The 27,899-nt window shown below is 45.8% G+C and overlaps 2 protein-coding genes across 5 annotated transcripts in view; both read left to right on the top strand.

Annotated features, from left to right (window-relative positions):
• LOC124865538 (mothers against decapentaplegic homolog 4-like) overlaps positions 1 to 12,007 on the top strand; it is a 32,816-nt gene extending 20,809 nt beyond the window's left edge. For 2 of the 4 annotated variants that reach the window (XM_047360711.1, XM_047360710.1), the window contains exons 2-11: positions 342 to 609; positions 5,948 to 6,125; positions 8,945 to 9,073; positions 9,146 to 9,346; positions 9,485 to 9,604; positions 9,696 to 9,749; positions 9,873 to 10,056; positions 10,535 to 10,703; positions 10,922 to 11,060; positions 11,231 to 12,007. In XM_047360711.1, the coding sequence (XP_047216667.1) occupies positions 367 to 609; positions 5,948 to 6,125; positions 8,945 to 9,073; positions 9,146 to 9,346; positions 9,485 to 9,604; positions 9,696 to 9,749; positions 9,873 to 10,056; positions 10,535 to 10,703; positions 10,922 to 11,060; positions 11,231 to 11,436 (1,623 nt within the window). In that variant the 5' untranslated portion in view covers positions 342 to 366 and the 3' untranslated portion in view covers positions 11,437 to 12,007. Of the gene's footprint in view, positions 1 to 341; positions 610 to 5,070; positions 5,801 to 5,947; positions 6,126 to 8,944; positions 9,074 to 9,145; positions 9,347 to 9,484; positions 9,605 to 9,695; positions 9,750 to 9,872; positions 10,057 to 10,534; positions 10,704 to 10,921; positions 11,061 to 11,230 lie in introns of those variants that run through there. The other 2 variants (XM_047360713.1, XM_047360712.1) reach the window with 2 other exon arrangements.
• A 288-nt stretch (positions 12,008 to 12,295) lies between these two features.
• Positions 12,296 to 25,492, top strand: LOC124865541 (acidic leucine-rich nuclear phosphoprotein 32 family member E-like). Its single transcript, XM_047360716.1, has 7 exons — positions 12,296 to 12,512; positions 20,200 to 20,349; positions 20,434 to 20,556; positions 21,661 to 21,814; positions 21,922 to 22,034; positions 22,114 to 22,180; positions 24,591 to 25,492. Exons 1-7 carry the CDS (start codon positions 12,459 to 12,461, stop codon positions 24,668 to 24,670), a joined length of 741 nt encoding a protein of 246 aa, XP_047216672.1. The 5' UTR covers positions 12,296 to 12,458; the 3' UTR covers positions 24,671 to 25,492.
• The last annotated feature ends 2,407 nt before the right edge of the window (positions 25,493 to 27,899 follow it).

The following is a 27,899-nucleotide window of genomic DNA, read 5'->3' as shown; positions in this document are numbered from 1 at the left end:
ATTTATTTAAATTCTGCATATTGGGCTGATTTAAGGCCATTTATATACTGATAATGTGATATTGTGTATTAATTTGTATGACTGACAGATATTACAGTGACAAAGTGATCAGAAAGTGTTTGTTACTGCAGACTTGTGAATCTGCCTTCCAGTATTTCCTGTAATCCTTCCTTGTTCAACTGTTCTCTGGGCCTTCTGAAGGTTTGGACTTAGCTTAGTTGAAAGGTTTAGACGAGCCATCTGAGCTCACAAATGACCAGAATAAACTCTCATCCTGTGTTTGGGTCAGAAATATCCTTCAGTTAACTCATCTTATTATTTGCTCTCTAATTGTCTTGCAGCTCCGCCCCTCTATATTAAGTGACCATGTCGGTGCTTGGCCCCGCCCCCAGCAGCGCCGACGCCTGCCTCAGCATTGTCCACAGCCTGATGTGTCACCGGCAGGGCGGAGAAAACGAAGGCTTTGCCAAGCGCGCCATTGAGAGCCTGGTGAAGAAGCTGAAGGAGAAGAAGGACGAGCTGGACTCGCTTATCACCGCTGTCACGACCAACGGCGTCCACCCCAGCAAGTGCGTCACCATCCAGAGGACACTGGATGGACGGCTGCAGGTAGGAAGCAGGGGGAAAACCTGACCAGATGGCCTGCAGACAGGACAGTACCAGATGTTCTGAGGATTCCTGATATGTATCTGTGAGAAGCACCTCACCAGTGACTCAAAGCGATCTCCCAAATGTAGCAAATGTTAACGCTGCATCAGACGTATCTTCTCTTAGTCCTTTCACACCCTGATCCATGTGGATCCACATCCAATCATCTTATTCAATTCAATTCAGTTTATTTATATAGCACCAATTCACAACACATGTCGTCTCAAGGTTCTTCACAACAGTCAGGTTCATACATTCCTATTAATCGTAATCATTGAACAGTTCAGTCAGATTCAGTTATTTATTCAAATTGGATAAAAAGTTTTTCTATCTAAGGAAACCCAGCAGATTGCATCCAGTCAGTGACTTGCAGCATTCACTCCTCCTGGATGAGCATGTAGAGACAGTGGACAGTCACTGGTGTTGACTTTGCAGCAATCCCTCATACTGAGCATGCATGTAGCGACAGTGGAGAGGAAAAACTCCCTTTTAACAGGAAGAAACCTCCAGCAGAACCAGAACCAGGCTCAGTGTGAGCGGCCATCTGCCACGACCGACTGGAGGTTAGAGAGAACAGAGCAGAGACACAAAGAGAACAAAGAAGCACTGATCCAGGAGTACTTTCTATGGGAAGGAAAAGTAAATGTTAATGGATGTAGCTCCTTTAGTCTTTTCATCTAGAAAGAAAGAACAGATAAACTCTGAGCCAGTTTTCAAGGTTAGAGTCTGAAAGAGAGCACATAGAGTTAGTTACAGTAGAAGCTCAGTCAATTTATCAGACCTGCTTATTGATTTATTGATCAGTGTCCATCGCTTCATGTTGTTTTATTTACAGCCAGCAGGGGGCTCTGCTCGTACAACGCGGTTCCAGTCAGAAGCACAGATGTTCTTAGCCTCTGACCTTCTGCTGGAAGCCATGCATGTTCACTCAGAGATTCTCACAACGATAAGATCACTCACTCTCAAAAAAGCAGTTATAAAGAGAAGTCTTTTCCCTGACGGGTCGTCCACATTTACACATGAAGCTGAAGTGTATGGGTTCTGTTAAGGCTCAGAGTTTACTCCCATCCAAACTGAAGCATAGACTTCACTGTGAGCAGATCTGAGTCCTGAGAGGTTGGACTTCATTACAGGTTTAATCAGGAGGTATGAAAACTTCTCAGCCTAAAGCTAACCAGTGAAAATATTCTGGTTCTGACTTAGATCAGGATCCTTTCTGCATGAGCCGGTAACACGGCGGATCTTCTGTGAGGTGGTAGGAAGAGGTTTCTGTCTGAAGTTCTGATGGTGGTTCAGAGGTTTCATGTGCAGCTGATGTGTGATAGTAATTATGTTGAGCTGCAGCAGACTGGGCGTGACCCAGTCCAGCAGTAATCATCACGGCAGACACTTTAGTCTGTTCAGGTCTGCAGAACCACCACGCAGACTCACTGTAAATAGCCCGTGCAGCTCTCTTAAAGAGAACCCAGCAGAACCTCTTTAGAATACTTCAATGAATCCAACAGGGAATTCTGAGCAGCACAAACAATGAGAACCAGATTCAGACAGAGTGGACGGCTGGAGGTCAGAGGTCAGGAACCATAAAACAAACCGTATTAGCAGTAAGTATAGTTATGGTCCAGTCTGGAACCGGATCTGTGAAGACTCAGATTACAACAAGCCAGATCCTGCCAAAGACTCCAGACCTGCTCAGAACATCCCAAACACACCACAGTTGGACTGATTTCTAGGATTTAGCTCCAACAAGGTGATTTCCACAGAGCTGAAAACTTTGGTTACAGCAGGAGGACGCTGAAGCTCTCAGATCCTGGATCTTCTGAAACAGATCACTACTCCAGACGTTTCCAGTTCTGACTTCTGTTAGCCAGTTTCTCCAGGTTGTTAAAGGAAACGCTGCTGAGATATTCCGGGTTTTCTGCTCTTTGGGATTCACTTTGTTGGAGCTAAAAACCCATAAATCAGTCACAGGTTCAACAATCTTCTAAGCAGTCAGGTGCTGGAACCGAAACGGCCAAAGTCCAAAGACAAACTGGGAAATTGTTGATCTGGATCAAAGGAAGGATAATGATACCTGGATTATTCTGCTGCAGTTTACTCAGTGTGTAAATGAACCTGCTGATAAGTTGTTGGTGGAGCTTTTTAAGAAGAACCAGGAGAACATCTCCCTAGAAGACTGAACAGGACCCGGCAGCAGCGGCTGATCAAGGCTTACAGAGAACAGGCTCCGTTTGTCTGGGATTCAGACGTCCTGCAGCTGGTTTTACTGGGAACTGACCCTGTTTGGAGTCTGGGTGTTACTGGATCCTCGGAGACAGAGAAGTCTGGATCGTCCTGGAGGAGGAGGAGGAAGGGCAGCTGGCTTGTTTTGTCTGAAGTACAGGAAAGGGGCTGGGTTAACTAAAGCCAGAGTGTGTGTGTGTGTGTGTGTGTGTGTGTGTGTGTGTGTGTGTGTGTGTGTGTGTGTGTGTGTGTGTGTGTGTAGGCAGACAGCAGAATGTGGACTCGTCTGGTGGATCTCATACCACAGAGTTTCCAGGCTGTAAGAAACTCCGACTGATTCAGGCTGAAGTTTCCACATGTGACTGTGTTTGATCCGGAATAAACTGGTTCTGATTCCAGTCAGAGTTCAGTTAGGGAGAAAACTGAAACTAAAGTCGGATCAGACGGTTGGACTCCAACTAACTGCTGTCAGCCATTTGCTTCTCTTCTTTCTGGAACGACATTAGGATCACAGTCTGGTCCTGATGGAGAACTAACACAGAGTTGGAACCCAGGCTGGTTCTGGTTCTGTCCTGCATCATAATGAGATGATCTGTATCAGATCTCTCTGCCTGATCCTGATGGTTGAGGCAACATGTTTGGAGAGCCAAAGATCTTCTGTGTTTTGTCTGCAGCCTTCTCTTCCTGCCCTTCACCTGTGCACACAGAGCGCTCTGCGCCAGACCCGACACACACACACACACACACACACACACACACACACACACACACACACACACACACACACAGCAGGAAACGGCACGCTGCATCACTAGAGGTCCCTTTATCAGTTCTGAGCTCACTGAGGAGAGATGAACTTTATGAGATGAACTACCTCAGACACCACCAGGAACCTCTGAACCATCAGCTCTGAGCAAAGGCTTTGGATCTTCAAGATGAGATGTTGTGTTCCAAGAAAGCTACAAAGCATAAGACCTGAATCCCAGCGGCTCAATGGTCAGAGATCCTTTAACAGTTTAAGTCCTTCCTTCTCGTAGCGAGGGGGATCTTTGACATCCAGCTCCATGTTCTTCCTGCTTCCAGATCCGAGTGGAACCGTGTGTTTCCTCATGTTTTCCACAGTTAAAATGCTGCGGCTCATTTTCTGTTTGTTGCATGGCTGCAGGTAACAGTGGTGCGGAAAGGTTTCTTCTTTTTTGCATGTTTGTCACGCTGAAGTGTTTCAGATCATCAAACTAATGTAATTATTAGTCAAAGACAACACCAGTAAACACAAAATGCACTTTTTAAATGATGGTATCTATTATTATCCAAACCTCCATGGCCCTGTGTGAAAAGTGATTGACCCCTAACCCTGATAACTGGTTGGGTCGCCCTTAGCAGCAGCAACTGCAATCAAGTGTTTGTGAAAACTCGTAGTGAGTCTTTTCCAGATTGATAGATTACAATTCATTTCTCATTTGTTGCTGAATTTCTTTGGTTCTTGGCACGATGTCTAGCTTTATAGGATCTTTTGGTATGCTTCACATTGTCAGGCAGGTCCTATTTAGGTGATTTCTTGATTGAGAACAGGTGTGGCAGTAATCAGGCCTGAGTGTGGCTAGGGAAAATGAGCTCAGGTGTGATAAACCACAGTTCAGTCATGTTTTAACAGGGGGCGATCACTGTTCACACAGGACCAAGTAGGTTTGGATTTAGTTTCTCTTTTGATAAAAACCTTCATTTAAAAACTGATGTTGTCTTTGACTAATATTTACATTAGTTTGATGATCTGAAACACTTCAGTGTTTAAAGAAGAAATCAGGAAGAGGGCAAACCTTCTCATGTCGCTGTATGTGTTCACCATAAACTGTCCTGGTGCTGCACTGATTACACTTCAGAGTTCCACCTTCAGCGTTCTTCAGAATTAGGTGATAAATAAACATTAGGATAAGTGAGTTCATCTAGTCAGAATCGTTCAGGCCTGCTTCACCATGCATCTCCAACCCTGTTGATAAACAAGTCTGAGGTGTTTGCTGGCATGGAAACTTTGACCTCAGTCTTCTGTGGTGCTCCTCCTGATGTCATGATCTTCCTGCTGTTTAAATTGGTCTGATCCTCCCTGCAGATTCTACATCCAGTGAAGACCCCAAGACACGAAGCAGGTTAGATCTGGGTGTTCATGTGATTCTGACCTCTCAAGGTGAAGGATGGGCTCTGGTTTCAGTCACCTTCACTCATCTGACCAGTCTGGTCATCCTAAACAGAAACCAGTTAGAACCATTCACAGTTCAGTCCATCCCAGTTCTCACTGTCCTGAGAATGGAGCAGAACATTTAACCAGAGCAGATGTTCTCAGAGTGAGCTTAGTCTGATGAAGCTGCTTTAGGTTAGAAAGTATTGATTGCTTTCTGCATGGTACATTCTGACATCAATCTGGTCCAAACTTCTGGGAAGAGCTGATCTGAAGTCTCTTACATTATCAAGCTGATGGTAATTTAATCACATGTACGTCTGCTTATTCTCCATGATCTTTATGTCAGTCTGGTCTTCTCCCCTAAATCAATAAAAAACAAAGATTTTATCCAAAATGTTTCTGAAAGATTGTTGGAGCAGCAGCTGAAACTGGGTTGAACCTTCCAAGATGAACTCACCTGAAAGCTCTCCAGGAGTATAGTCTGGTTCTGTGTGAACGGACTGACAGTGGGACATCGCTACCTCTTCTATGGTGTGAGTGGAGACCACAGAACACACCAAACCACTGTGGACACCTGCAGAATATGGATCTGTCTGCTGGTGACAGATGGACACAGTGTCCATGTGTCCTGATGTGGACTGGACCTTAGCTGGTCTGAGTGCAGTCCAAATGCTGCAGCAGCCTGAGGTCATGCTTTTTCTTCATGCTTTCACTCTGGATCACCTGGTTCACACATACACAGACCTTGTTTCCATGGTAACAGTCTCTGTATTAATTACTTTGAGTGTTTTTAAAGTCCCAACATGGAGCCTATTCACAAATTGACTGTATGCAGTCTCACCTGTCTGTCTCTGTCTCTCCTGTCTCTCTCTCATCTGTCTACCTCACCTGTCTGTCTCACAGGTAGCAGGCAGGAAGGGTTTCCCTCATGTGATCTATGCCCGTCTGTGGCGCTGGCCCGACCTACACAAGAATGAGCTGAAACACGTGAAGTTCTGCCAGTACGCCTTTGACCTAAAGTACGACAGTGTGTGTGTGAACCCGTATCACTACGAGAGAGTGGCGTCCCCCAACTCTACAGGTAATTGCCACATACCCACTGCAGGCAGAGGAGGGCTCCGATTGGTCAGACAGACCTGAATGAAATAATCAGAATCAGCTTTATTGCCAAGTTCGTACATACCAACAAGGAATTTGACTCCGGTACACTTTGTTCTCTGGGTTGTTTTTTTGGTTTTCTTTTTGTTTTTTAATACGTTCTAAGATATATTTATACATATATCTTTATGTCCTTAAATATACAGACATAAAAAGGTACATTTGCAACATCTGTATGCTGTTGTTTTGTTCTCTATTAAATGTTCAACAGAGAAACAGTCTGGGGGAAGAAACTGTCTCTGTAGCTGGTTTTAGTGAACAGTGCTCTGTAGCGCCACCTGAAGGTAAAACTCTGAACAGTTTATGTGCAGGGTGTGTGGGGTCAGCAGAGATTTTAGCAGCTCTTTTCCTGACCCTTGACCTGTATAAGTCCTGGATGGAGAGAAGGTCAGTCCTGATTATTGGTTGCAGTCTGGACCTGTCCTGTTTGGTGGATGAACCAAACTAGACTGAGATGGATGAAGACAGGACAGACTGGATGATGGCAGTGGAGAAGATGACCAGCAGCTCCTGTGGAAGGTTGAACTTCTTGAGTTGCCTCAGGAAGTACAGTCTCTGCTGGGCCTTCTTCTGAACAGTATCTATGTGTGAAGACCATCTCAGGTCCTCAGAGATGGTGGTTCCTAAGAACCTGAAGTGGTCCACAGCCGATACAGTGTTGTTGAGGATGGTGAGGGGGGTGTATGGGGGTGGTGTTCTCTGAAAGTCTACCATCATCTCCACAGTCTTGAGTGGGTTCAGTTCCAGGTAGTTCTGACCGCACCAGTGTACCAGCCGATCCACCTCCTGTCTGTATGCAGACTCATCACCGTCCTGGATCAGTCCAATGACAGTGGTGTCATCTGCAACCTTCAGGAGTTTCACGGACGAGTCCGATGAGGTGCAGTCATTTGTGTACAGAGAGAAGAGGAGTGGGGATAGAACACACCCCTGGGGGGCACCAGTACTTATTGATCTGGATCAGGAGAAGATGCTCCCCAGTCTCACCTGCTGCTGTCGGTCCATCAGGAAGCTGTTGATCCACTGACAGGTGGAGGCTGGGACGTTGAGCTGTGTGAGCTTCTGGTGGAGGATGTCTGGTATGATGGTGTTGAAGGCCGAGCTGAAGTCTACAAACAGGATCCTGGCGTACGTCCCTGGGTGGTCGAGATGTTGCAGGATGAAGTGTAGACCTAAGTTAACAGCATCATCTGCCGACCTGTTTGCTCGGTAAGCAAACTGCAGGAGGTCCAGCAGGGGGCCTGTGATGTCTTTCAGGAGCTTCAACGCCAGAAGCTCAAAGGATTTCATGACCACAGACGTCAGGGCTACAGGCCTGTAGTCATTTAATCCTACGATGGTGGGTTTCTTGGGAACCGGGATGATGGTGGATCTTTTGAACCAGGAGGGGACCTCACATTTCTCCAGTGATTTGTTGAAGATCCTTGTGAAGATCGGAGCAAGTTGATTTGCACAGGCTTTCAGGCATGATGGGGAGACGTTATCAGGTCCTCCAGCTTTCTTTGTTTTCATGCGCTGAAAGAGCTGTTTACATCTTCCTCAGAGGTCTTTAGTGCAGGTAGAGGATCTGAAGGTGGAGGGTTGGTAGCTTTATGGGAAGAACTTGTTCCTGAATGGGATGTGGAGGAGATGGTTTGAGGTGTGAACAGCTTCTTGTCATGTCTGCAGTAGAAACCATTCAGACGGTTGGCCAGGAGACGACTCTGTTCAGGATGGGTGGGGGGGCTCCTGTAGGCAGTCAGGTTTCTCAGACCAGTCCATACAGCTGAAGTGTCACCAGTAGAAAGGATGTTCTTCAGCTTCTTACTGTAGCTTCTCTTAGCTGCTTTGATCTCCTTTGTTAGTTTGTTCCTGGCCTGCCTGTACCGCGCCCAATCTCCACTGCTGTGAGCTTCTTCCTTTTCTCTGCGCAGATTCCTGAGGTGTGGAGTAAACCATGGCTTGTTGTTCCCAAAGGTGCAGAAGGTCTTGGTCTGCACACACATGTCCTCACAGAAACTGATGTATGATGTCACCACATCAGTGAGTTGGTTTAAGTCAGTGGCTGAAGTTTCAAAAACAGTCCAGTCTGTGCATTCAAAGCAGGCCTGTAGCATCTGCTTTGATTCCTCAGTCCACTTCTTAACAGTGTGAACCTTGGGTTTGGAAGCTCTTAGTCTCTGTCTGTAGGTTGGGATGAGATGGATTAGATAATGATCTGAAAAACCCAGAGCAGCCCTGGTAACAGCATGATATGAGTCCTTTAAAGCTGTGTAACAATGGTCCAGTGTGTTTTTGTGTTCCTGTAAAGGAAACCCATTAAGAACCTAATTTAATAATTTAGCTGCGAATTGATTAACAGAAACTAAGACAGCTAAATGCTTCACCTGGAGCCTGGAATGAGTTTGGAACCTGGAAGGTTCTGAGACAAACCTGGAATAAGGCTCTGCAGCTGAACTGCTCATTTCCAAGTTCTGTGCACTAGCGCCTCCTGCTGTCTGCAGTTTGAAGCCTGGATCAGACTCAGAAGAGGTTTTCCAGGTTATAAAATGCAACTACCTGTGAGAACAACATCACGGAAAGCTGTAGAGGTCTGTTAGCCTCGGCTCTGCCAATAACATCTGACATCTGAAAAGATCTGACAGCAGCCTTAATTTCAGCCAGCAGGGGTCGCTGTTTGTGTAAGCAACATAAATATCTGAACCCCCGGTTGTTGCAAACAACCAATCAGACTAAAGTCTCTGACTCCCTGCCCTCATTTAGGTCCACAGTCTCTGATAAAGGAAGAGTTCATGCAGGACTGTCTGCAGCTTGACCTGACCCCCCATACAGACCTGTATGACCAGCACTGCCCTGTCAGCATGTATCCCAACATGTCTCTATCTCCTCCAGGTGAGCACCTGCAGTCTATCCTCAGCTGTGCTTCAGGATGTGGAAATTCTAACACTTCTTTGTCTCCTGCAGGAAGGAACTCCATGACGCCTGCAGCTCTGAGTGTGACAGGGGTCAGTGAGGCTTCAGAAGGCCCCGGACTCCTGCAGATCACCATGCCCCAGAACCACGGGGGCCGGACCTCCCCTCCTCTAACCCCCCAGTCTGCACACCCTGATACTCCCACCTCCCCACCACCGCAGAGCCCAGATTACAGCAGCAACCCCACACCTGGTACTGCTCCCATTCTGCAGCTCACCTGTACAGCTCACCTGTACAGCTGTATGGAACTGTTTGCAGTAGTTTTAAACAACCCTAATCTTTCACTAACTTTAGAAAGGTACTGACTCTAACTCTGCTGTGTCTTTGCAGCTAACTGGACAGGTAACAGCCCTGCTCCCTATACACCTGCAGGACATCAGCAGAGAGGCCGGGCCCACACACAGCAGTCAGCATTACATCATCATCACCACACCCCCAACGCTCACTTCTGTATGACACCATGGGAATATTACTGCAGCATATCTGGTACTGATTATTACTGTGAAATTCTACATTATTGAGTCAGTGTTTGTTCTTGCAGGGTCACAGCATCACAGCACTCCTCCATATCCACAACCAGTCTCCAACCATCCAGGTGAGACATCTGAAGAAAATCCAACTTTATCCCGGCCACGAAGATGTCTCTGTCTCTGCAGATGTCCTCTGTTTGCACCCCTTCTATTTAGTCTCAGTCACACTCACTCGTTCCGTTCTGCAGGTCCAGAGTTCTGGTGCTCCATCTCCTACTTTGAGTTGGACGTTCAGGTTGGTGAGATGTTTAAGGTCCAGTCCAGCTGTCCTCTGGTGACGGTGGATGGCTACGTGGATCCTTCAGGAGGAGATCGATTCTGTTTAGGACAGCTGAGCAACGTCCACCGAACTGCGGCTAGCCACCGTGCCAGGTGACCAGTCACACCAGATCCAATCAGTGTGTTCAGACCAGTTCAGTCAGTTCTGGGTTGACCAGTTTAGATTTATTTAGATCAGTTCATACCAGTTTGGATTCAGTCAGTCAGTCAGTCATTTTCTACCGCTTCTTCCATAGTGGGTCGCGGGGAAGCTGGTGCCTATCTCCAGCAGTCTATGGACGAGAGACGGAGTACACCCTGGACAGCCAGTTTGGATTCATTTATACCATTTGGTTCCAACCAGTTGATTTCAGTTCAGACCAGTTCAGAGATGTGAAAGTAGTCTGTTTTACTATTTCATTTAAGGAGGGCAGTTCAGACGTTTTTTTTTTAGACCAGTTTAAACCAGTTCAACCAATTCTAGTCTAGTTTGGAGGAAGGAGTAAGACCAGTTTTGAATCTCTTAACCAGCTGACAGCAGCAGGTGGTAGCTGAGATGACAGTCGTAACTCGCCACCTTCCCGTCCTGCAGGCTCCACATCGGTCGGGGGGTCCAGCTCGAGTGTCGGGGAGAGGGTGATGTCTGGATGCGTTGCCTTAGCGACCACTCGGTGTTTGTCCAGAGTTACTACCTGGACCGGGAGGCGGGCCGAGCACCAGGTGATGGAGTTCATAAGATCTACCCTGGAGCTTATATCAAGGTGAGTAAAAGATCACTCGTCCCTTTTTCTTATCTGTATTCAGGTGTTCCTACTCCTGTTTTCTGATTGGTTCTCTCTTCCCTGGATTTACTCCATCCTTAGCAATAACAAAACACTCGGTGTACCTGTGTTGACAACAATACCCAACCTGTCTCACCTCTGTGTGTGTCCATCTCCACTGTCCATCTGTCTCACATGTCTGTCCCATCTGTCTACAGGTGTTTGACCTGCGCCAGTGCCACAGGCAGATGCAGCAGCAGGCTGCAGCAGCTCAGGCAGCAGCAGAGACTCAGGCGGCAGCAGTTGTCGGTGCGATGCCTGGTCCCAACAGTGTAGGCGGAATTGCACCTGCCCTCAGTAAGTATCATCTGTCTGAACAATAAATGATTCATCTGTACCAGCAGTCTGCAAGCGTTACCTGTTTGCACCTGAATACCTAATTAATAATGGAGATGTTACTGGATGCTTTTGGTGTTTGCCGGCAGATGTCTGTAAGTGTGCAAAGATGTGTTTTGCTCCACCGTCAGGTGTGTGCTCGACAGCAGGTCCGGGCGTGGATGACCTGCGCAGACTGTGCATTGTGAGACTGAGCTTCGTCAAAGGTTGGGGTTGTGACTACCCGAGACAGAGCATCACGGACACCCCCTGCTGGATGGAGGTCCACTTGCATCGGGCACTGCAGCTGCTCGACCAAGTGTTGCACACGCTGCCACCACGAGAACATGCTCTCTGACACACTCGCCTGAAGACACACACCTGACTACTGTCAACGTGCTGCTGCACCAAACCACCTGTGATCTTCTTGGCTCCGCCCCATTCCTCTCTGCACAGGCACACCAGCAGCTCATTGTTCAGCTGAGAGACCCTTAGCTCCAGCGTTTCCAGGGTAAAAGGATCCAGGGGTCAGTTCAGATGGAGAAATCCGGGGTCATCTGGAGTTGATCTACATTCAGCATCAGGAAGACGCTGAATGTAGATCAACTCCAGAGCTTTGTGTGAATTGATCCTTTAACAGCTGATTTCATATCAGCTGAGACCAAAAATCAGACGTTTGTCTATGCTTGTCAGGGTTTATTTTAGTATTTATTTCCATTGATTATCTACCAAAGATTCATTTCTAACTAATGACATCATATCAGACATCACATCATATTGATCAGATCCTCTGTCGGACTTGTTTTTCCATCATGTGGCTTTTGTTTTTACAGCTTTAATCCTATTTTAAACACTTTTCTACAGAAAGCTTGGTGCCATCTGCTGTTACCATCAAACCTTTCCCATTCAAATAAACATGTCAAAGCTTGTCCTGCATTCTGGTTTCCTCCTGTCTTCTAGGTGATGTTGGAGTGAGTTTTTATGAATGGACGTTTGTTGTTCTCAGTAAACATGGCGCCAATCAGGACAAAGACTTCGCGCCCACAGAGTTTAAATCTTTCTTTCACGCCTTCTCATTTGCCTTAGTAAAGTCCCACCTTTGCATTTTCCACCAGTTACTGACAAAATATTTACATAGTGCGCTCGAGGGAGGGGCTTGTGACACATCAAGTCTTCGGACCAATCAGAGCGCGAGCTCCTTTAGCTTATTAATATTCATAGAAGAGTGGGCGTGGTCTATCGGTGGGGGTCGGGCAGCAGCGAACATGGAGGTTTAGTCATCGTCTAATGGCGGCTGGAGAAGGAGAGCATTACTGAGTCTGCTTTTAGTTTATTCGTTTCTCAGTTACACTTTTTATCCGCTTTGTTCGGCCTTTCATCATGGAGATGAAGAAGAGAATCAGCCTGGAACTCAGGAACAGGAGTCCAACGGAGGTTTGTCATAAAAATAATGGCGAATATTTATGTTATTCCCAGAACCAGCAGCTGAACGATGCAGTCCGACATGATGGATATGTTCCGCGGGAAAGAGGCGTCCCTTTCTCCGCTCTTAGCAGCGTATAAGTTTTTTTGAAAGCTGCCGCCGCGGCGGACCTGGAGCTCGGAGAGAGACTCGGTCTCCGCTCGAGTCTCCGTGGATTCCGCCGCGTGCAGATGCTCTCGCTCACTTCTCGTGCGGTGGTGGGGGCGCCTCGCGTGAGCCGACTTTAGCTACGAGCTAACAGGCTAACAAACCTAGAATCCGGTCTGTGTGTTCCGGAGCGGCTGAGGGCTCCCAGACCCCGTGGTTCAGAGAAAACCAGACCGGATGATTTAATCATTCGGGGTTAGATTTTCTGAAAGGCCGCTGTTTGGTCTCCTGACCGGGCCAACTCTCTGTAACCTTCAGAGATAAACAGTTGGATATTCATCACGCTGTAATGGCGCATCAACCAGACTTAATGTTAAAAATGTTAACTTTTATATTTTACCGACTGTAAGCCCAGTCACCGTGTTGACTCCGGTTCGTGAAAGTGTTAAAACGTGTTTTCAGTTGTTTTGGATCAGTTCGGCCCAGTTTTAAGGCAGCATGAGCAGTTTGTCTTAAAGTTTACGAAACCCGCTGTTCCCGCCCACCCCGCTGCTGCCGAACCTCCGGAGAACAGTTGACTTGTGGCGGATTTTAAACGCCGATAAACCGCGTTCAGGGAAATCTGTGACCGTTTCCAAACACACAGATGGTGTTTCCTGTCTGCGGTTTGCTTCGCTCTCTTTTAACCGTCTCAGAGCTGCTGGTGCTCGGTAGCCCTGCTGGGTGCTCCCCGTCCTGCAGCGGGTGGGGGTTGATCGATCAGCGGGCAGGTCGGCGGATTTTCTCCCATTATTCTGTATTGCGCAGGTTGGATGTGAGAGACAAGCTTTAGTTTCTGATTTTGCAGAATCTACATTACATGTTTACATTTTATAATAACACATTTAATTTGCAAAGATAGTCACATTATTTGCACAGCATGACGACACACAGTGAAGCACACAGGTGAGGTTTTCAGCTCTAAACTCCAGCATTTTACAGCCTACATTCTGAGCTGACAACTTATGATCCTCAGATACTATTAATTATTGATTCTGATATAAACTTGGATTCTTTCTGTTAAAATCTGAATTTGAAATGACTGAAATATACCCGATTATGAGTGAACAGTTGACGGATCCGGTCCGGTTCCTGCTGAAGATTTACTCTGCATAGACTTCACCTTTTCTGTCCAATATTAACAAATATTAATCATTTATTGTCCATTTATTGTCAAAGAAAACCAAACTATGTCTCGACAGTAATATCAGCCCAGTTTGCAGACCTCCCTGCACAAGTGATCTGCAAACTGCAAAATTTTATTGTTTTGGGACAACAAAACGAACCTAATCTCCGATGGCAGCATTCTGCAGAGCAGCTGGGTGTTCATGAGGAACACTGAAGCAGTTTGTGGACCTCACCCAGATGTAAACATGTGTTAGATGGATGCTATATATCCAGCATGTTGCATGATCCTCTGCAGAAACATGGTTTACTTTGTTGTATTCAATGTTTTACAAACTGAGAATCAGTGGACAACAGAGCAACCGGTTCTTAGGCTCTCTTCACACCTGCTACTAAATCTAACCTGGGATCCCAGTCACCTGCTTCACATCCAGATAAATATATTAAATCAGCTGCAGTACATTAAACGGATCATAGCGCTGCTCAAATTCACACCAGTCTCATGTAGCTTAATGTGATGAGGAGAATAAATGGGACAGCCCAGAGCTCAGCAGCAGCACAAACATTTGACGGCTCTCTTGTGAAACGGATTGATCATGTATGTGATTAGCTCAGGGCATTATACAGTAATTACTACAAGACCACATAGAGTGACCCAGACCGCATCCTAACATTCTCTGATCAGTTCTGACAGAACATCCTGTTTTAGATCAGCTGGCGACAGTCCAGCTTTCCAGGTAGGAGCTGCTGCTGCCTGATGGGAGTCCCTGCAGGTCTCAGGACTTCCAGATAGAGTCCCAGGCCTCCGCTGAATGTGAGTTATTGCATCATTTTCGGGAAGATCCCATTCTGAGGAGTAAAACCGACAAGCTCTTCTTGACGTTTCTGGACCCTAAAAGTTGGCAGGAAGCTTGGGATCAGTACTTGTGCTAAACAATTTTGTCGTCCCATAGATAAATATCAAAAATACTTTCAGGCATTGGTCGATGTGCTAACTGCCCTCTGCTGAGAGCTACAGTGGTACCAGTTCATGTAAGTGGTGTGGAAGAAGCAAGACGTGTTCTGATTGTATGCAGGTGAACCACAGTAAATGCATAATATATACAGAGGTTGGACAATGAAACTGAAACTCCTGTCATTTAATGTGGGAGGTTTCATGGCTAAATTGGACCATGAAATGGTGCAAGGAGCACAAATCTTGGGCTGTGGACAATGTGAAACATGTATTGTTCTCTGATGAGTCCACCTTTACTGTTTTCTCCACATCCAGGAGAGTTACGGTGTGGAGAAGCCCCAAAGAAGCGTAACACCCAGACTGTTGCATGCCCAGAGTGAAGCATGGGGGTGGATCAGTGATGGTTTGGGCTGCCATATCATGGCATTCCCTTGGCCCAATACTTGTGCTAGATGGGCGCGTCACTGCCAAGGACTACCGAACCATTCTTGAGGACCATGTGCATCCAATGGTTCAAATATTGTATCCTGAAGGTGGTGCCGTGTATCAGGATGACAATGCACCAATACACACAGCAAGACTGGTGAAAGATTGGTTTGATGAACATGAAAGTGAAGTTGAACATCTCCCATGGCCTGCACAGTCACCAGATCTAAATATTATTGAGCCACTTTAGGGTGTTTTGGAGGAGCGAGTCAGGAAACGTTTTCCTCCACCAGTATCACGTAGTGACCTGGCCACTATCCTGCTAGAAGAATGGTTTAAAATCCCTCTGACCACTGTGCAGGACTTGTAGATGTCATTCCCAAGATGAATTGATGCTGTATTGGCTGCAAAAGGAGGCCCTACACCATACTAATAAATTATTGTGGTCTAAAACCCGGTGTTTCAGTTTCATTGTCCAACCCCTGTAGATATTATGTACACTGCTCAAAAAAATAAAGGGAGCCTTCAAATAACATCCTAGATCTGAATGAATGAAATATTCTCATTGAATACTTTGTTCTGTACAAAGTTAAATGTTCTGACAACAAAAACACAAAAATCATCTGTGGAGCAACGTGACGTTGGTGGATGGAGCGAGACATGATGTCCCAGATGTTCTCAATCAGATTCAGGTCTGGGGAACGGGCGGGCCAGTCCATAGCTTCAATGTCTTCATCTTGCAGGAACTGCTGAGACACTCCAGCCACATGAGGTCTAGCATTGTCCTGCATTAGGAGGAACTCAGGACACACCGCACCAGCAGATGGTCTCACAAGGGGTCTGAGGATCTCATCTCGGTACCTAATGGCAGTTTTGTTACCTCTGGTTAGCACATTTCTTTGGAGGGCCGTGCGGCCCTCCAAAGAAATGCCAGCCCCACACCATTACTGATCCACTGCCAAACCAGTCATGCTGAAGGATGCTGCAGGCAGCAGATCTCTCTCCACGGTGTCTCCAGACTCTGTCACATATGCTCAGTGTGAACTAGAGGGTGACACGGGAGTGGATTTTCTCTCCCGTCCCACTCCTGGTAAATTGACTCCCACTCCTGTGACTCTCCCATTTTAGTTTTCTTCATTTAGTCTTTTGGTCATTTCTTTCTTTGAAGGACCAGTTAGGTCCCTGTTTTTAGTTGTAGTAAAGGCTAGTTAAAGTAAAAAGAATAATAATAAAGAAATAATAAAATATCAAACAAGGAAACAGACCATGTCTATCTTAGTTGAATAAACAAAATGTACATAGTTGTATTTTCCGCACTATAAGGCGCACTTAAAAACCTTTACTTTTTTCAAAAAATGACAGTGCACCTTGTAATCCGGAGCGTCTTATATATGGATTAATTGGTTAATTGGTTGATCCATACTGGTTGTACACGGCGCTCTGTCAAAATGTTTCAGTACGACTGGTAAACTACAAAGCCGCACCGCTTGCAGCATTACGGCTACCGTAGTCAGGGGTGTCGCCGAAGTAATAGCGGTAAACACCTGTACTGTGCTAACTCCTAGTCCAACACTTCTTGTGTGTGTATAACGACTCCAAAATGGCACCTTTCAAGAGACACGCTTACGATGCTGAGTTCAAACTCAAGGCTGTCAGATACGCAGTCGAACATGGGAATAGAGCAGCAGCGAGAGAATTCAACAGTTAACGCTACTATATTGTGAATGTACTAACGTTTGATTTAGTACATCAAACTGTTTCTTTTACGTGTTTACTGAATTTCACGTTTTAACTAACGTTTGATTTCAACTTCATGGACTCCAATGCATTCCTAACGTGCGGTTGGCTCTATTCAATAGAATCTATGTAGAGGAGACCTTATCATGAGAGTGAATGGAGTTATCAGAACGCTGGTTTGTAGTTTATTAATAAAGTTTCACTGACTGACTTTGTTGACATTCTCTTTAGCTCCATCTAGTGGATGCATAACGCAACCCCAGTCAAACGTTTGACTGCAGTAGCTTCTATTCTATGCGCCTTATAATCCGGGGCGCCTTATAGTGCGGAAAATACGGTAGTTGTATTTTACTCATTTATTAAGTGATTGTTTCCTTTGAACAATGACATCACTTTTATGTTTCAAGTTGCTGAAATTAAAGAAAAATGCACCTAGTAAGAGAACTGTTCTTGGTGAACAAAAGGGTGTAAAAAGATTACCTTCATAATTTAGAAACTGTACCTCAATGGTTCACAGCCCTGGTCCTCAGGGACCTCTTCCCTGCAAGTTTTAGATGTTTGTCTGCTCCAGAACACCTGATTTAAATTCTGACATGACCTCCTATACAGGCATCAAGAATGGAGGGTCAAACTGGACAAAATTAATACAATAAAATTATCATTAAATAAATAAATGTTGTGAATGTCCCATAAGTGAAGTAAATGTAACATGAAAGAAATGTAACATTAAATGTGCCATTAAATTAAAGGTACCATTTATTTATTTAATACATCATTAGAAACAATAAATGTACCATTATATCATGAAATGGACTATTATGCAATTAAATGTGCCACTGAATAATTAAGTATAAGTTTAAAGACGACATGATGTAATTAGTGGTACACTTAATATTTAATGATGTATTACATAAATTGTACATTTAATGGGACATTCAATTTTTTTCTATTTCACAACATATTTATTTAATATCTTCTCTTGATGAAGCCTTTCTACGAGGTCCGCGAGGGGACATGGGGGGATGTTTTTCTCTTTTGTTTCCCCACGCAATAGTCTTTGAGTTATTTCGCAATATTTTGTGGGATAGTTTCCAAACCAGATAACTGCTAAAATGAAACAAACACTACACCCGTTATTGAGATTATTGAGTTTTATTTTGAAATCAGCCTTAAATAAAATGATCTTCAAATCAGACTAAAAGACAGTTTTTATCCACAAGCTGTCAAACAAACTACTGAACAATAAAACTACATGAAACCACATCTGTGACACTTTATTTCCTTATTACTGCTGCATGATGGGTACTTTTTTTTGTATGACATTAGTGTTTTTGTTTTTATCGTGATTTGAACGGTTCTTCTTATCCTAAACATTTAATCACATTGTTTACTGCATGTTAACCTGCATATGATAAATAAATCATATCAATGACATATCAGTGTTTGTTTTATGAGCAGTTTATCATCTGTGCTGTTGCTCCAAAATGCCGAACGTAAAAGTATTGCGTGGAGACGCAAAAAAACAAAAACAACCTCCATGTCCCCTCACGGGCTTCCGTACCTTTCCCCTCTACTGTGGCAAAGGCTCTTAAATCTTTAATGCAGCAGTTTTGTTGGTCAGATGAAACTTGACACATGATGGTACTTTTGGTTTGATGAATGAAGAGATGCAGGACTGATTTAATCCAGAATCTGTCTAACAAGTGTCCTTTAATCTCTGGTGAACTTGATTACAACTAAACACGTTTTACAAGCAGCAGACTGCGTGTTAACATCAACTCTCCTGAAGTTCAGTAATATTTGTGACTTTCCTGTCAGCTCTATGAGTTTAATAGATAAATCTTTACTTCTGACTTTACGTTGCTAATCCAATTTTACTACGTCCAGTTCTCCACCTGCGTTTGTTCCCTCCATCCTGAACGCAGGTGGAAAACATCGAGCAGAAGCACTGTTGGCTTGTGGGTCATGTAGTTCGTTTGACTCACATTATAGTTTAGGTTTCTTGGAAAAAAACTACACAATGGCGGCGTCGATCCAAGTTTTATTTTTTCTTAAAGTTTATAACAAAGTCTCAGTTTTACATTTCCAAAGACAATTGATCCTAGTTTATTTTCCTCCTATTGATTAGCTCCCGCTCCCGTCTGCTCCAGTTCATGTTTTATCTTGTACCGTCCCAATCACGTGATCTTTACTGACGCTGTCTCCCGTCCCGCGGGTTTCCCGAAAAAATGTCAGCCTCTAGTGTGAACCTGCTTTCATCTGTGAAGACCACAGGGCACCAGTGGTGAATTTGCCAATCCTGATGTTCTCTGGTAAATACCAAGCGTCCTGCACGGTGTTGGGCTGTGAGAACAACCCCCATTTGTGGACGTCGGGCCCTCATACCATCCTCATGGAGTCGGTTTCTAACCGTTTGTGCAGACACATGCACATTGGTGGCCTGCTGGAGGTCATTGTGCAGGGCTCTGGCAGTGCTCCTCCTGTTCCTCCTTCCACAAAGGTGGAGGTAGCGGTCCTGCTGCTGGGTTGTTGCCCTCCTACGGCCTCCTCCACGTCTCCTGGTGTACTGGTCTGTCTCCTGGTAGCGCCTCCAGGTTCTGGACACTACGCTGACAGACACAGCAAACCTTCTTGCCACAGCTGGCATTGATGTGCCATCCTGGATGAGCTGCACCACCTGAGCCACTTGTGTGGGTTGTAGAGTCCGTCTCATGTTACCACGAGTGTGAAAGCACCACCAACATTCAAAAGTGACCAAAACATCAGCCAGAAAGCATCGGTACTGAGAAGTGGTCTGTGGTCCCCACCTGTAGAACCACTCCTTTATTGAGTGTCTTGCTAATCACCAAAGATTTCCTCCTGTTGTCTTTTTCATTTGAACAACAAGATGTGAAATTAATTGTCAATCAGTGTTGCTTCCTAAGTGGACAGTTTGATTTCACAGAAGTTTGATTTACTTGGAGTTAAATTGTGTTGTTTAAATGGTCCTTTTATTTTTTTCAGCAGTGTATAAATATAAATGTATGAATATAAGCCAGGAATGTTTAGGCTAAGTTAGGAGCTCTCTGGGTCGATGTTGCTTTTCTCCAGGATTTAAATTCACCTGGATTAGTTTTTCTGATCAATGATCCCCAACAGATCCCTGCTGACTGTTCCCGGCTCAGTCAGAGGTTCTGACCCGGCTCTGTCGGAAGATTTCTCATGCACACTTCTCTTCAGCGCCGTTAATTCTTCAGATTAAGAATAATCTGTGTTGTTTTGGTCTTCAGGTGGCGGAGCTTGTGGTGGACAACTGTCGCTCTACTGATGGAGAGGTGGAAGGTCTGACGGACGAGTACACAGAGCTGGAGATCCTCAGCATGGTCAACATTGGCCTCAGCTCGCTGTCCAAGCTTCCCTCTCTTCCCAAACTTAGGAAGGTCAGTCCACCCGGATGCTCCAGGACCACAGAGGTTCTGATGGCTGTAAAATGCCTCTGAGTGAAACTGAACTGTGTGTTTCAGCTGGAGGTGAGCGATAACTCCATCTCCGGAGGGTTGGACACACTGGCGGTGAAATGTCCCAACCTGACGTACCTGAACCTGAGTGGGAACCAGATCAAGGAGCTGAGCAGCATTGAGGCGCTGGTAGGTTCTGACCCGTTGACCATTGCATCAGGGACAAATGTAAACCCAGCCAACAGTTTTACTCTGAGTTCCCCTGGGAAGAAACCACATTATGATCTTCTTCACTCTCAGCCCAGGTTCTAAACATGAAGTCTGAGAAACGTTCTGGTCACCAGAACATTTGTTCTATACGATCAGAGCGAAAGGTGTGTTGGTTCTATTAGCTCGGAGCTGACTGGACACGGGTCCCGAATCCATCTGTTGGAAACAATCTGGTCCTGATTTGGCCTTCAGCTGCAGAGCATCAGGAGAACTTTGGCGATATTCCTAGTGATTGATCTGAAGCACCTGCTTTGGGTTCACTGAAGGTACTGCAGCTGGGTTGAGACTGGACTGGATCTCTGTGAGGAAACACAGCTGCTTACATCGAGTTGTCAGCTTCACAACAAGCAAGCATGTGGTGAGAGCAAGAAGGAAAACTGCCTTTTACCGTCAGCAGAACCAGAACCTAGCTGACCAACTGGGGAAGACGGAGCGGAGACGCAAAACCTAGAAGCACTGATCCAGAAGAACCAAGAAGATGATTAATGACATCAGTAGCTTCATCCAGGAGAGAAACGCAGATAAGCTCCGAGCCTCTTGAGGAGCACCTACTGGATAAAGAACCAAACGTGTGGTTAGTGGCAGCAGAAGTTCTGTCTGTCACTACAGACTCCACCAAAAGGTGGCGCTGTAACCGATTTTAATGGATATGATGATTAGCAGATGTGATCTAAAACGGCTAAATCCCTTAGATCTACCCTAGACGGAGGACCACTGCCGACTGACACGGGTTCCTGCGGTGGAACCAACATTACCACAGGCCGGTGTTGGGAAGTGTGGGTCAGATTTGGGTTTGTACTGGTGTTGCATTCAGGTATAATAGGAAGTGTGAATTTCCATCATCTGACTTTTAAAGGAAGGGTAAATGTCATCGGTTGTGTTTGATCATTAGAACCTCTGTTCTTCTGAACTTGAATGAAATATACAACTGCTCAGGAGAACCAGGCGTATAGTGTTCTGGTGGACTCATCTCTGCAGCTTGGTCTGTTTCTTGCTTAAAACTGCTGTGCTGTGACCCTGCAGCAGAACCTGAAGAACCTGAAGAGTCTGGACCTGTACAGCTGCGACGTCACGGCTGCAGATGACTACAGAGAGAGCGTCTTCGAGCTGCTGCCTCAGCTTGTCTATCTGGATGGATTCGACCAGGAGGACAACGAGGTGCCGGACTCTGAGAACGGTGAGCCTCCATGCTGACCTCACGGTCCGTCAGAACCACTGGTGCTGGTTGGACTCATGCAGTTTCTGGGTTTCCTCTGAACCTAATGGGTCGATGCTCTGTCTCAGATGAGGACGATGAAGCCGGACCACCTGGAGACGACGATGAGGAGGATGATGAGGAGGAGGGTTCTGAGAGAGACGAGGTGGGCTTGTCGTACCTGATGAAGGAGGGAATCCAGGTGAGTCTATGGGTGATGTGACCACTGGTCACTGGTCACCGCTCCTCTTCCTGTTTTCTTAATTCACTGTCTTTTTCAGGATGAGGAAGATGATGGTGATTATGTGGAAGAGGATGAAGATGATGAGGAGGAAGAGGAAGATGGAGGTGGGTCTTGTTCATTAAATGTTAACCATCAGAACTTTGTTCTGTTCTGAAGTTTTTCTTCATAAGAAGTAAAGCTCTGCAGTGTTCTCCTTCAGAGATGTTCTCCATCAGGTACTGAGATAGAACTCATCAGCCTGAGGGACAGTACCACACATCCAAAGTTAGGGGGCGCTATAAGTCATAGATGGATCTGTGGTAGGTTTGGTACAGCTGTTGTGGAGAATCAGAAGAAACTTTATTGCCAAGTAGTGTTTCACACGTACGAGGAATTTGCTTTGGTGATACAGACAAGATATTAAATGTCCCACCAGAGATAAAAACACACTGAACCATTGTTACACAGCTTTAAAGGACTCATATCATGCTGGTACCAGGGCTGTTCTGGGTTTTTCAGATCATTATCTAATCCACCTCATCCCAACCTACAGACAGAGACTAAGAGCTTCCAAACCCAAGGTTCACACTGTTAAGAAGTGGACTGAGGAATCAAAGCAGATGCTACAGGCCTGCTTTGAATGTACAGACTGGACTGTTTTTGAAACTTCAGCCACTGACTTAAACCAACTCACTGATGTGGTGACATCATACATCAGTTTCTGTGAGGACATGTGTGTGCAGACCAAGACCTTCTGCACCTTTGGGAACAACAAGCCATGGTTTACTCCACACCTCAGGAATCTGCGCAGGGAAAAGGAAGAAGCTCACAGCAGTGGAGATTGGGCGCAGTACAGGCAGGCCAGGAACAAACTAACAAAGGAGATCAAAACAGCTAAGAGAAGCTACAGTGAGAAGCTTAAGAACATCCTTTCTACTGGTGACACTTCAGCTGTATGGACTGGTCTGAGAAACCTGACTACCTATAGGAGCCCCTCCACCCATCCTGAACAGAGTCGTCTCCTGGCCAACCGTCTGAATGGCTTCTACTGCAGACATGACAAGAAGCCATTCACACCTCAAACCATCTCCTCTACATCCCATTCAGGAACAAGTTCTTCCCACAAAGCTACCAACCCTCCACCATCAGATCCTCTACCTGCACTAAAGATCTCTGAGGAAGATGTCAACAGGCTCTTTCAGCGCATGAAAATAAAGAAAGCTGGAGGACCTGATAACGTCTCCCCATCATGTCTGAAAGCCTGTGCACATCAACTCGCTCCGATCTTCACAAGGATCTTCAACAAATCACTGGAGAAATGTGAAGTCCCCTCCTGGTTCAAAAGATCCACCATCATCCCGGTTCCCAAGAAACCCACCATCCTAGGATTAAATGACTACAGGCCTGTAGCCCTGACGTCTGTGGTCATGAAATCCTTTGAGCAGCTGGTGTTGAAGCACCTGAAATACATCACAGGCCCCCTGATGGACCTCCTGCAGTTTACTTACCGAGCAAACAGGTCGTCAGATGATGCTGTTAACTTAGGTCTACACTTCATCCTGCAACACCTCGACCACCCAGGGACGTACGCCAGGATCCTGTTTGTAGACTTCAGCTCGGCCTTTCTGGAGAGCAATTATCATCCCGATCATTTGAAATATGTCATCCAAACAACTCAAAATGGCCTCATATGATAAATTATTCCTCTCAATTTGATCTGCTGAGGTAACCAGAGCTGAATGAAGTTAAAGAAACTCCACCATCCTAAACCTTGAGGTGGCGCTGTAGCTGCTCAGGGAGCAGGTACCCAGGAAACTAATCTATGTAAAGCTCAGCCAATGAGGATGCAGATCCAGCCCGATGACGCTGATTGGCCCACAGTCATTCAGTTGTAAAGTGACATTATGAAATAAACGGCCATATAACATAAAATCTGGCTTTTAAAAATAATTTTAATGGAAAATAAAATATATTTCATAATAGTGAGCTGACAATTGAATATGCTTTCAAATATTTCCCAATTTAATTGTCACATTAAATCATTACCTATATTTTATTGATGTAGATATGTTTTATTTATTGATTTAATTATGAACACTTTGGTTCCATCAGTTTCTGCTCTGTTCACGATCGCCTGCCCTAACTTTCACCAGCAGATGTCACCATCGAGTAATGAAGCTTTTTTTCTTTAATTGTGAGCCTGACACCGGGCTCTTGGATGGGAACATGTTCCCTGCGTGTTTTGGGTTTCTTGCCTTGAACATTCTTCAGATTGATGCTCAGAGATCCCTCACTGGTGCAGCTCCAGTACTGGATGTTCAGCGGGGAGGCGCCCAGGTGGGTCAGGCTGCAGGAGACACATCTGCTGGATCAGCCAGTTTAGGGAGGGTCCTGCTGCCACTCGCCTTGCTGGTTTCATTTATCACTGTGATGGTGTTAAATCAGTCGCATTAAGAATATAATCTACCATTACAACCATGTTTTATTATTTTTTCATTTAAACATTAAAAACTGATTTTTGTGGCTTTCCTTCAGAGGATGATGAAGCTCCTGCTCAAGGCGAGAAGAGGAAGAGAGATGCAGACGACGAAGGTGATGATGATGATGACGAATAGAGGAAACACTTGGCACCGCCCTTACCTGCTGACCCCTCCCCCTGCTGGGCGTGGCCTCAGAGATGCAGAACAGGAAGTCCTGAGATTGGGTTTACAGCAGGGTTGATGATGTCTTTGTTACCATGGTAACCTTACAAGAAGTTGTGAAATTGACATCCAGTCTGAATCCACTGATGAACATCCATCAGTTTTTTTGATTATGTAAAAAACTAAACAAAGAACAGAAACATGCTGCAGCAGCTCACATGATCCGGGTCCCATCACCAGCCACATTTTGTTCTGACAGCTGAATGCGGGTCAAATCCAGTTGTGTCTTTAGATTTTTATCAGAACACATATCCAGTTCTGCCAATTGAGGAAATCCTGGTTCTGACCCAGAACTGGATCCAGACCTAGTAAAGTGTAATCAGGGTCTGCAGCATGTTTCTGTGATAGCTCAAAGCTGATTGGTTCTCTCAGACTGACTTCATCCTTCCACAAACTTTCCTGTTCTACCAGTTGAACCAGCTCAGCCTTTCTAAGACTACACTACCCATGATCCTCAGACCTGACTGGTATCCAGCTCCAAGTCTCTGCTCTCTGATTGGACGCCTCTCTGGGACTTTGTATTGGACTGTTACTGATTAGCTCTGCCCCCTGTTCCCCCTGCTGTCTGGTCCGTGTAAATAGACGTGAAGCGGTCCCTGTAGGTTCTGTGGTGTCGTCTCTTTCAGTTTGGAGCGGGCTCTCAGCTTCTCCAACGTAATTTTATTTTTTTATTCCTGTCTGCTGATGGTGTCGCTGTAACCGGAGTGTTTTTGAATAAAACCACTGAAACCAAAATTTGATCTGAAGCTTTTCAATCATTCAGCACAACATCAGAACCAGAACCTTCCTGAGGACCTGCTTTCTGGAAACTGACCACAGGTTCTCAGTGGAGTTCAGATCTAAGGAGTTTTCTGATCACAGGTCCAATATTTCTATGTTCTGATCTTTGACCCACTTTGTTCTCGCTTTAGCCGTATGACCCGGTGGTCCATCATGAAGGAACATCCACAGATAATTATAATTCTGTTCCTGGATGGAAGTTCGCTGGTGTCACCATCCTGATTAAAACAGCCTTTGGTACCTCTGGCAGTGTGGGCCGGTAGCAAGCCCTGATGGAAAATGAAATCAGCATCTCCATAAAGCTCGTCAGCAGAAGGAGGCATGAAGTGCTTTAAAATGTCCTGGTAGATGGCTGAAGTAACTGGACTTTAGAAAACCCAGTGGACCAGAACCATCGGATGACACCACCACCCAAATTATTATTGGCTCTGGAACCTTCACACTGGACCTCAAGTAATGTGGATTCTGTCTATTCACCTCCAAGTGATTTCCTGATGAAACTTCACTCTCATCTGAAAAGATTACTTTGGACCACTGAGGAAAGTCCGCTTCTGATGCTGTCTTGTTGGTTCAGGAGGAGTTAAATGTGACAGCCCAGCGTTCTGGTTCCATCTATGTGTGGTGGATCTTGAAGGTCTGACTCCAGACTCGGTCCAGACTTTGTGATTCTCCACAAAACTCTTGAATGGGTTTGCCTGCTGCTTGAGCTTATTTTTCTGCCACAATTTTTTTCTTTCCACTCAACTTTCCATTTGTGTACTTGGACACAGAAACAAATTGTGTCACTGACTGTCTGCAGGACAAATGTCCAGTTAGCAGTCTTCATGATCATGAAGAACATAACAGAACTTCTCTTTGTAAAAATCTGTCTGTGTGGAATGGATGAAATACTAACCAGTTGATGATATTCTAATTTAGACTGCAGGTTTGGAAATGTTTATGAAGAACAATTATTTGTTATAATGTGAAAGTTTGTGATTCTCCATTCAGGAGATTTCCTCTGTAAATGATTCAGCTGCTGCAGTTGCGGTTGTTTACCTGTAGAGGGCATAGCTGCTGCACTGTTACCGCTGTTTGGTTTCATAATGTTACCATGCCAACGGCTTCTGGGTCACAGGTGGTTCAGGGTGTCTTTAATAATGGATGTTTTATTTCTAAATCAATGAGTCTGACCCGGAACCATCATCAGACGTGGAACAGGTCAGTCCTGCAATGAACTGGTCACCTGACTGCCTGTTTTAACATCAGCTTCCTGTAAGGACTGCTGCACGCACACACACACCGTACACACACCACACACACCGTACACACACACCGTACACACACACCGTACACACACCACACACACCGTACACACACACCGTACACACACCACACACACCGTACACACACCACACACACCGTACACACACACCGTACACACCGTACACACACACCGTACACACACCACACACACCGTACACACACACCGTACACACACCACACACACCGTACACACACCACACACACCGTACACACACACCGTACACACACCACACACACCGTACACACACCACACACACCGTACACACACACCGTACACACACACCACACACACCACACACACCACACACACCGTACACACACACCGTACACACACCACACACACCGTACACACACCACACACACCGTACACACACACCGTACACACCGTACACACACACCGTACACACACCACACACACCGTACACACACCACACACACCGTACACACACACCGTACACACACCACACACACCACACACACCGTACACACACACCACACACACCGTACACACACCACACACACACCACACACACCGTACACACACCACACACACCGTACACACACCGTACACACACCACACACACCGTACACACACACCGTACACACACCACACACACCGTACACACACCACACACACCGTACACACACCGTACACACACCACACACACCGTACACACACCACACACACCGTACACACACACCGTACACACACCACACACACCACACACACCACACACACCGTACACACACACCGTACACACACCACACACACCGTACACACACCACACACACCGTACACACACCACACACACCGTACACACACACCGTACACACACCACACACACCGTACACACACACCGTACACACACCACACACACCGTACACACACCACACACACCGTACACACACACCGTACACACACCACACACACCACACACACCACACACACCGTACACACACACCACACACACCGTACACACACCACACACACCGTACACACACCACACACACCGTACACACACACCACACACACCACACACACCACACACACCACACA

This window comes from Girardinichthys multiradiatus, chromosome 3, assembly GCF_021462225.1.
Source record: "Girardinichthys multiradiatus isolate DD_20200921_A chromosome 3, DD_fGirMul_XY1, whole genome shotgun sequence".
NCBI lineage: Eukaryota > Metazoa > Chordata > Actinopteri > Cyprinodontiformes > Goodeidae > Girardinichthys > Girardinichthys multiradiatus.
This window is presented reverse-complemented; position numbering and strand designations above follow the sequence as displayed.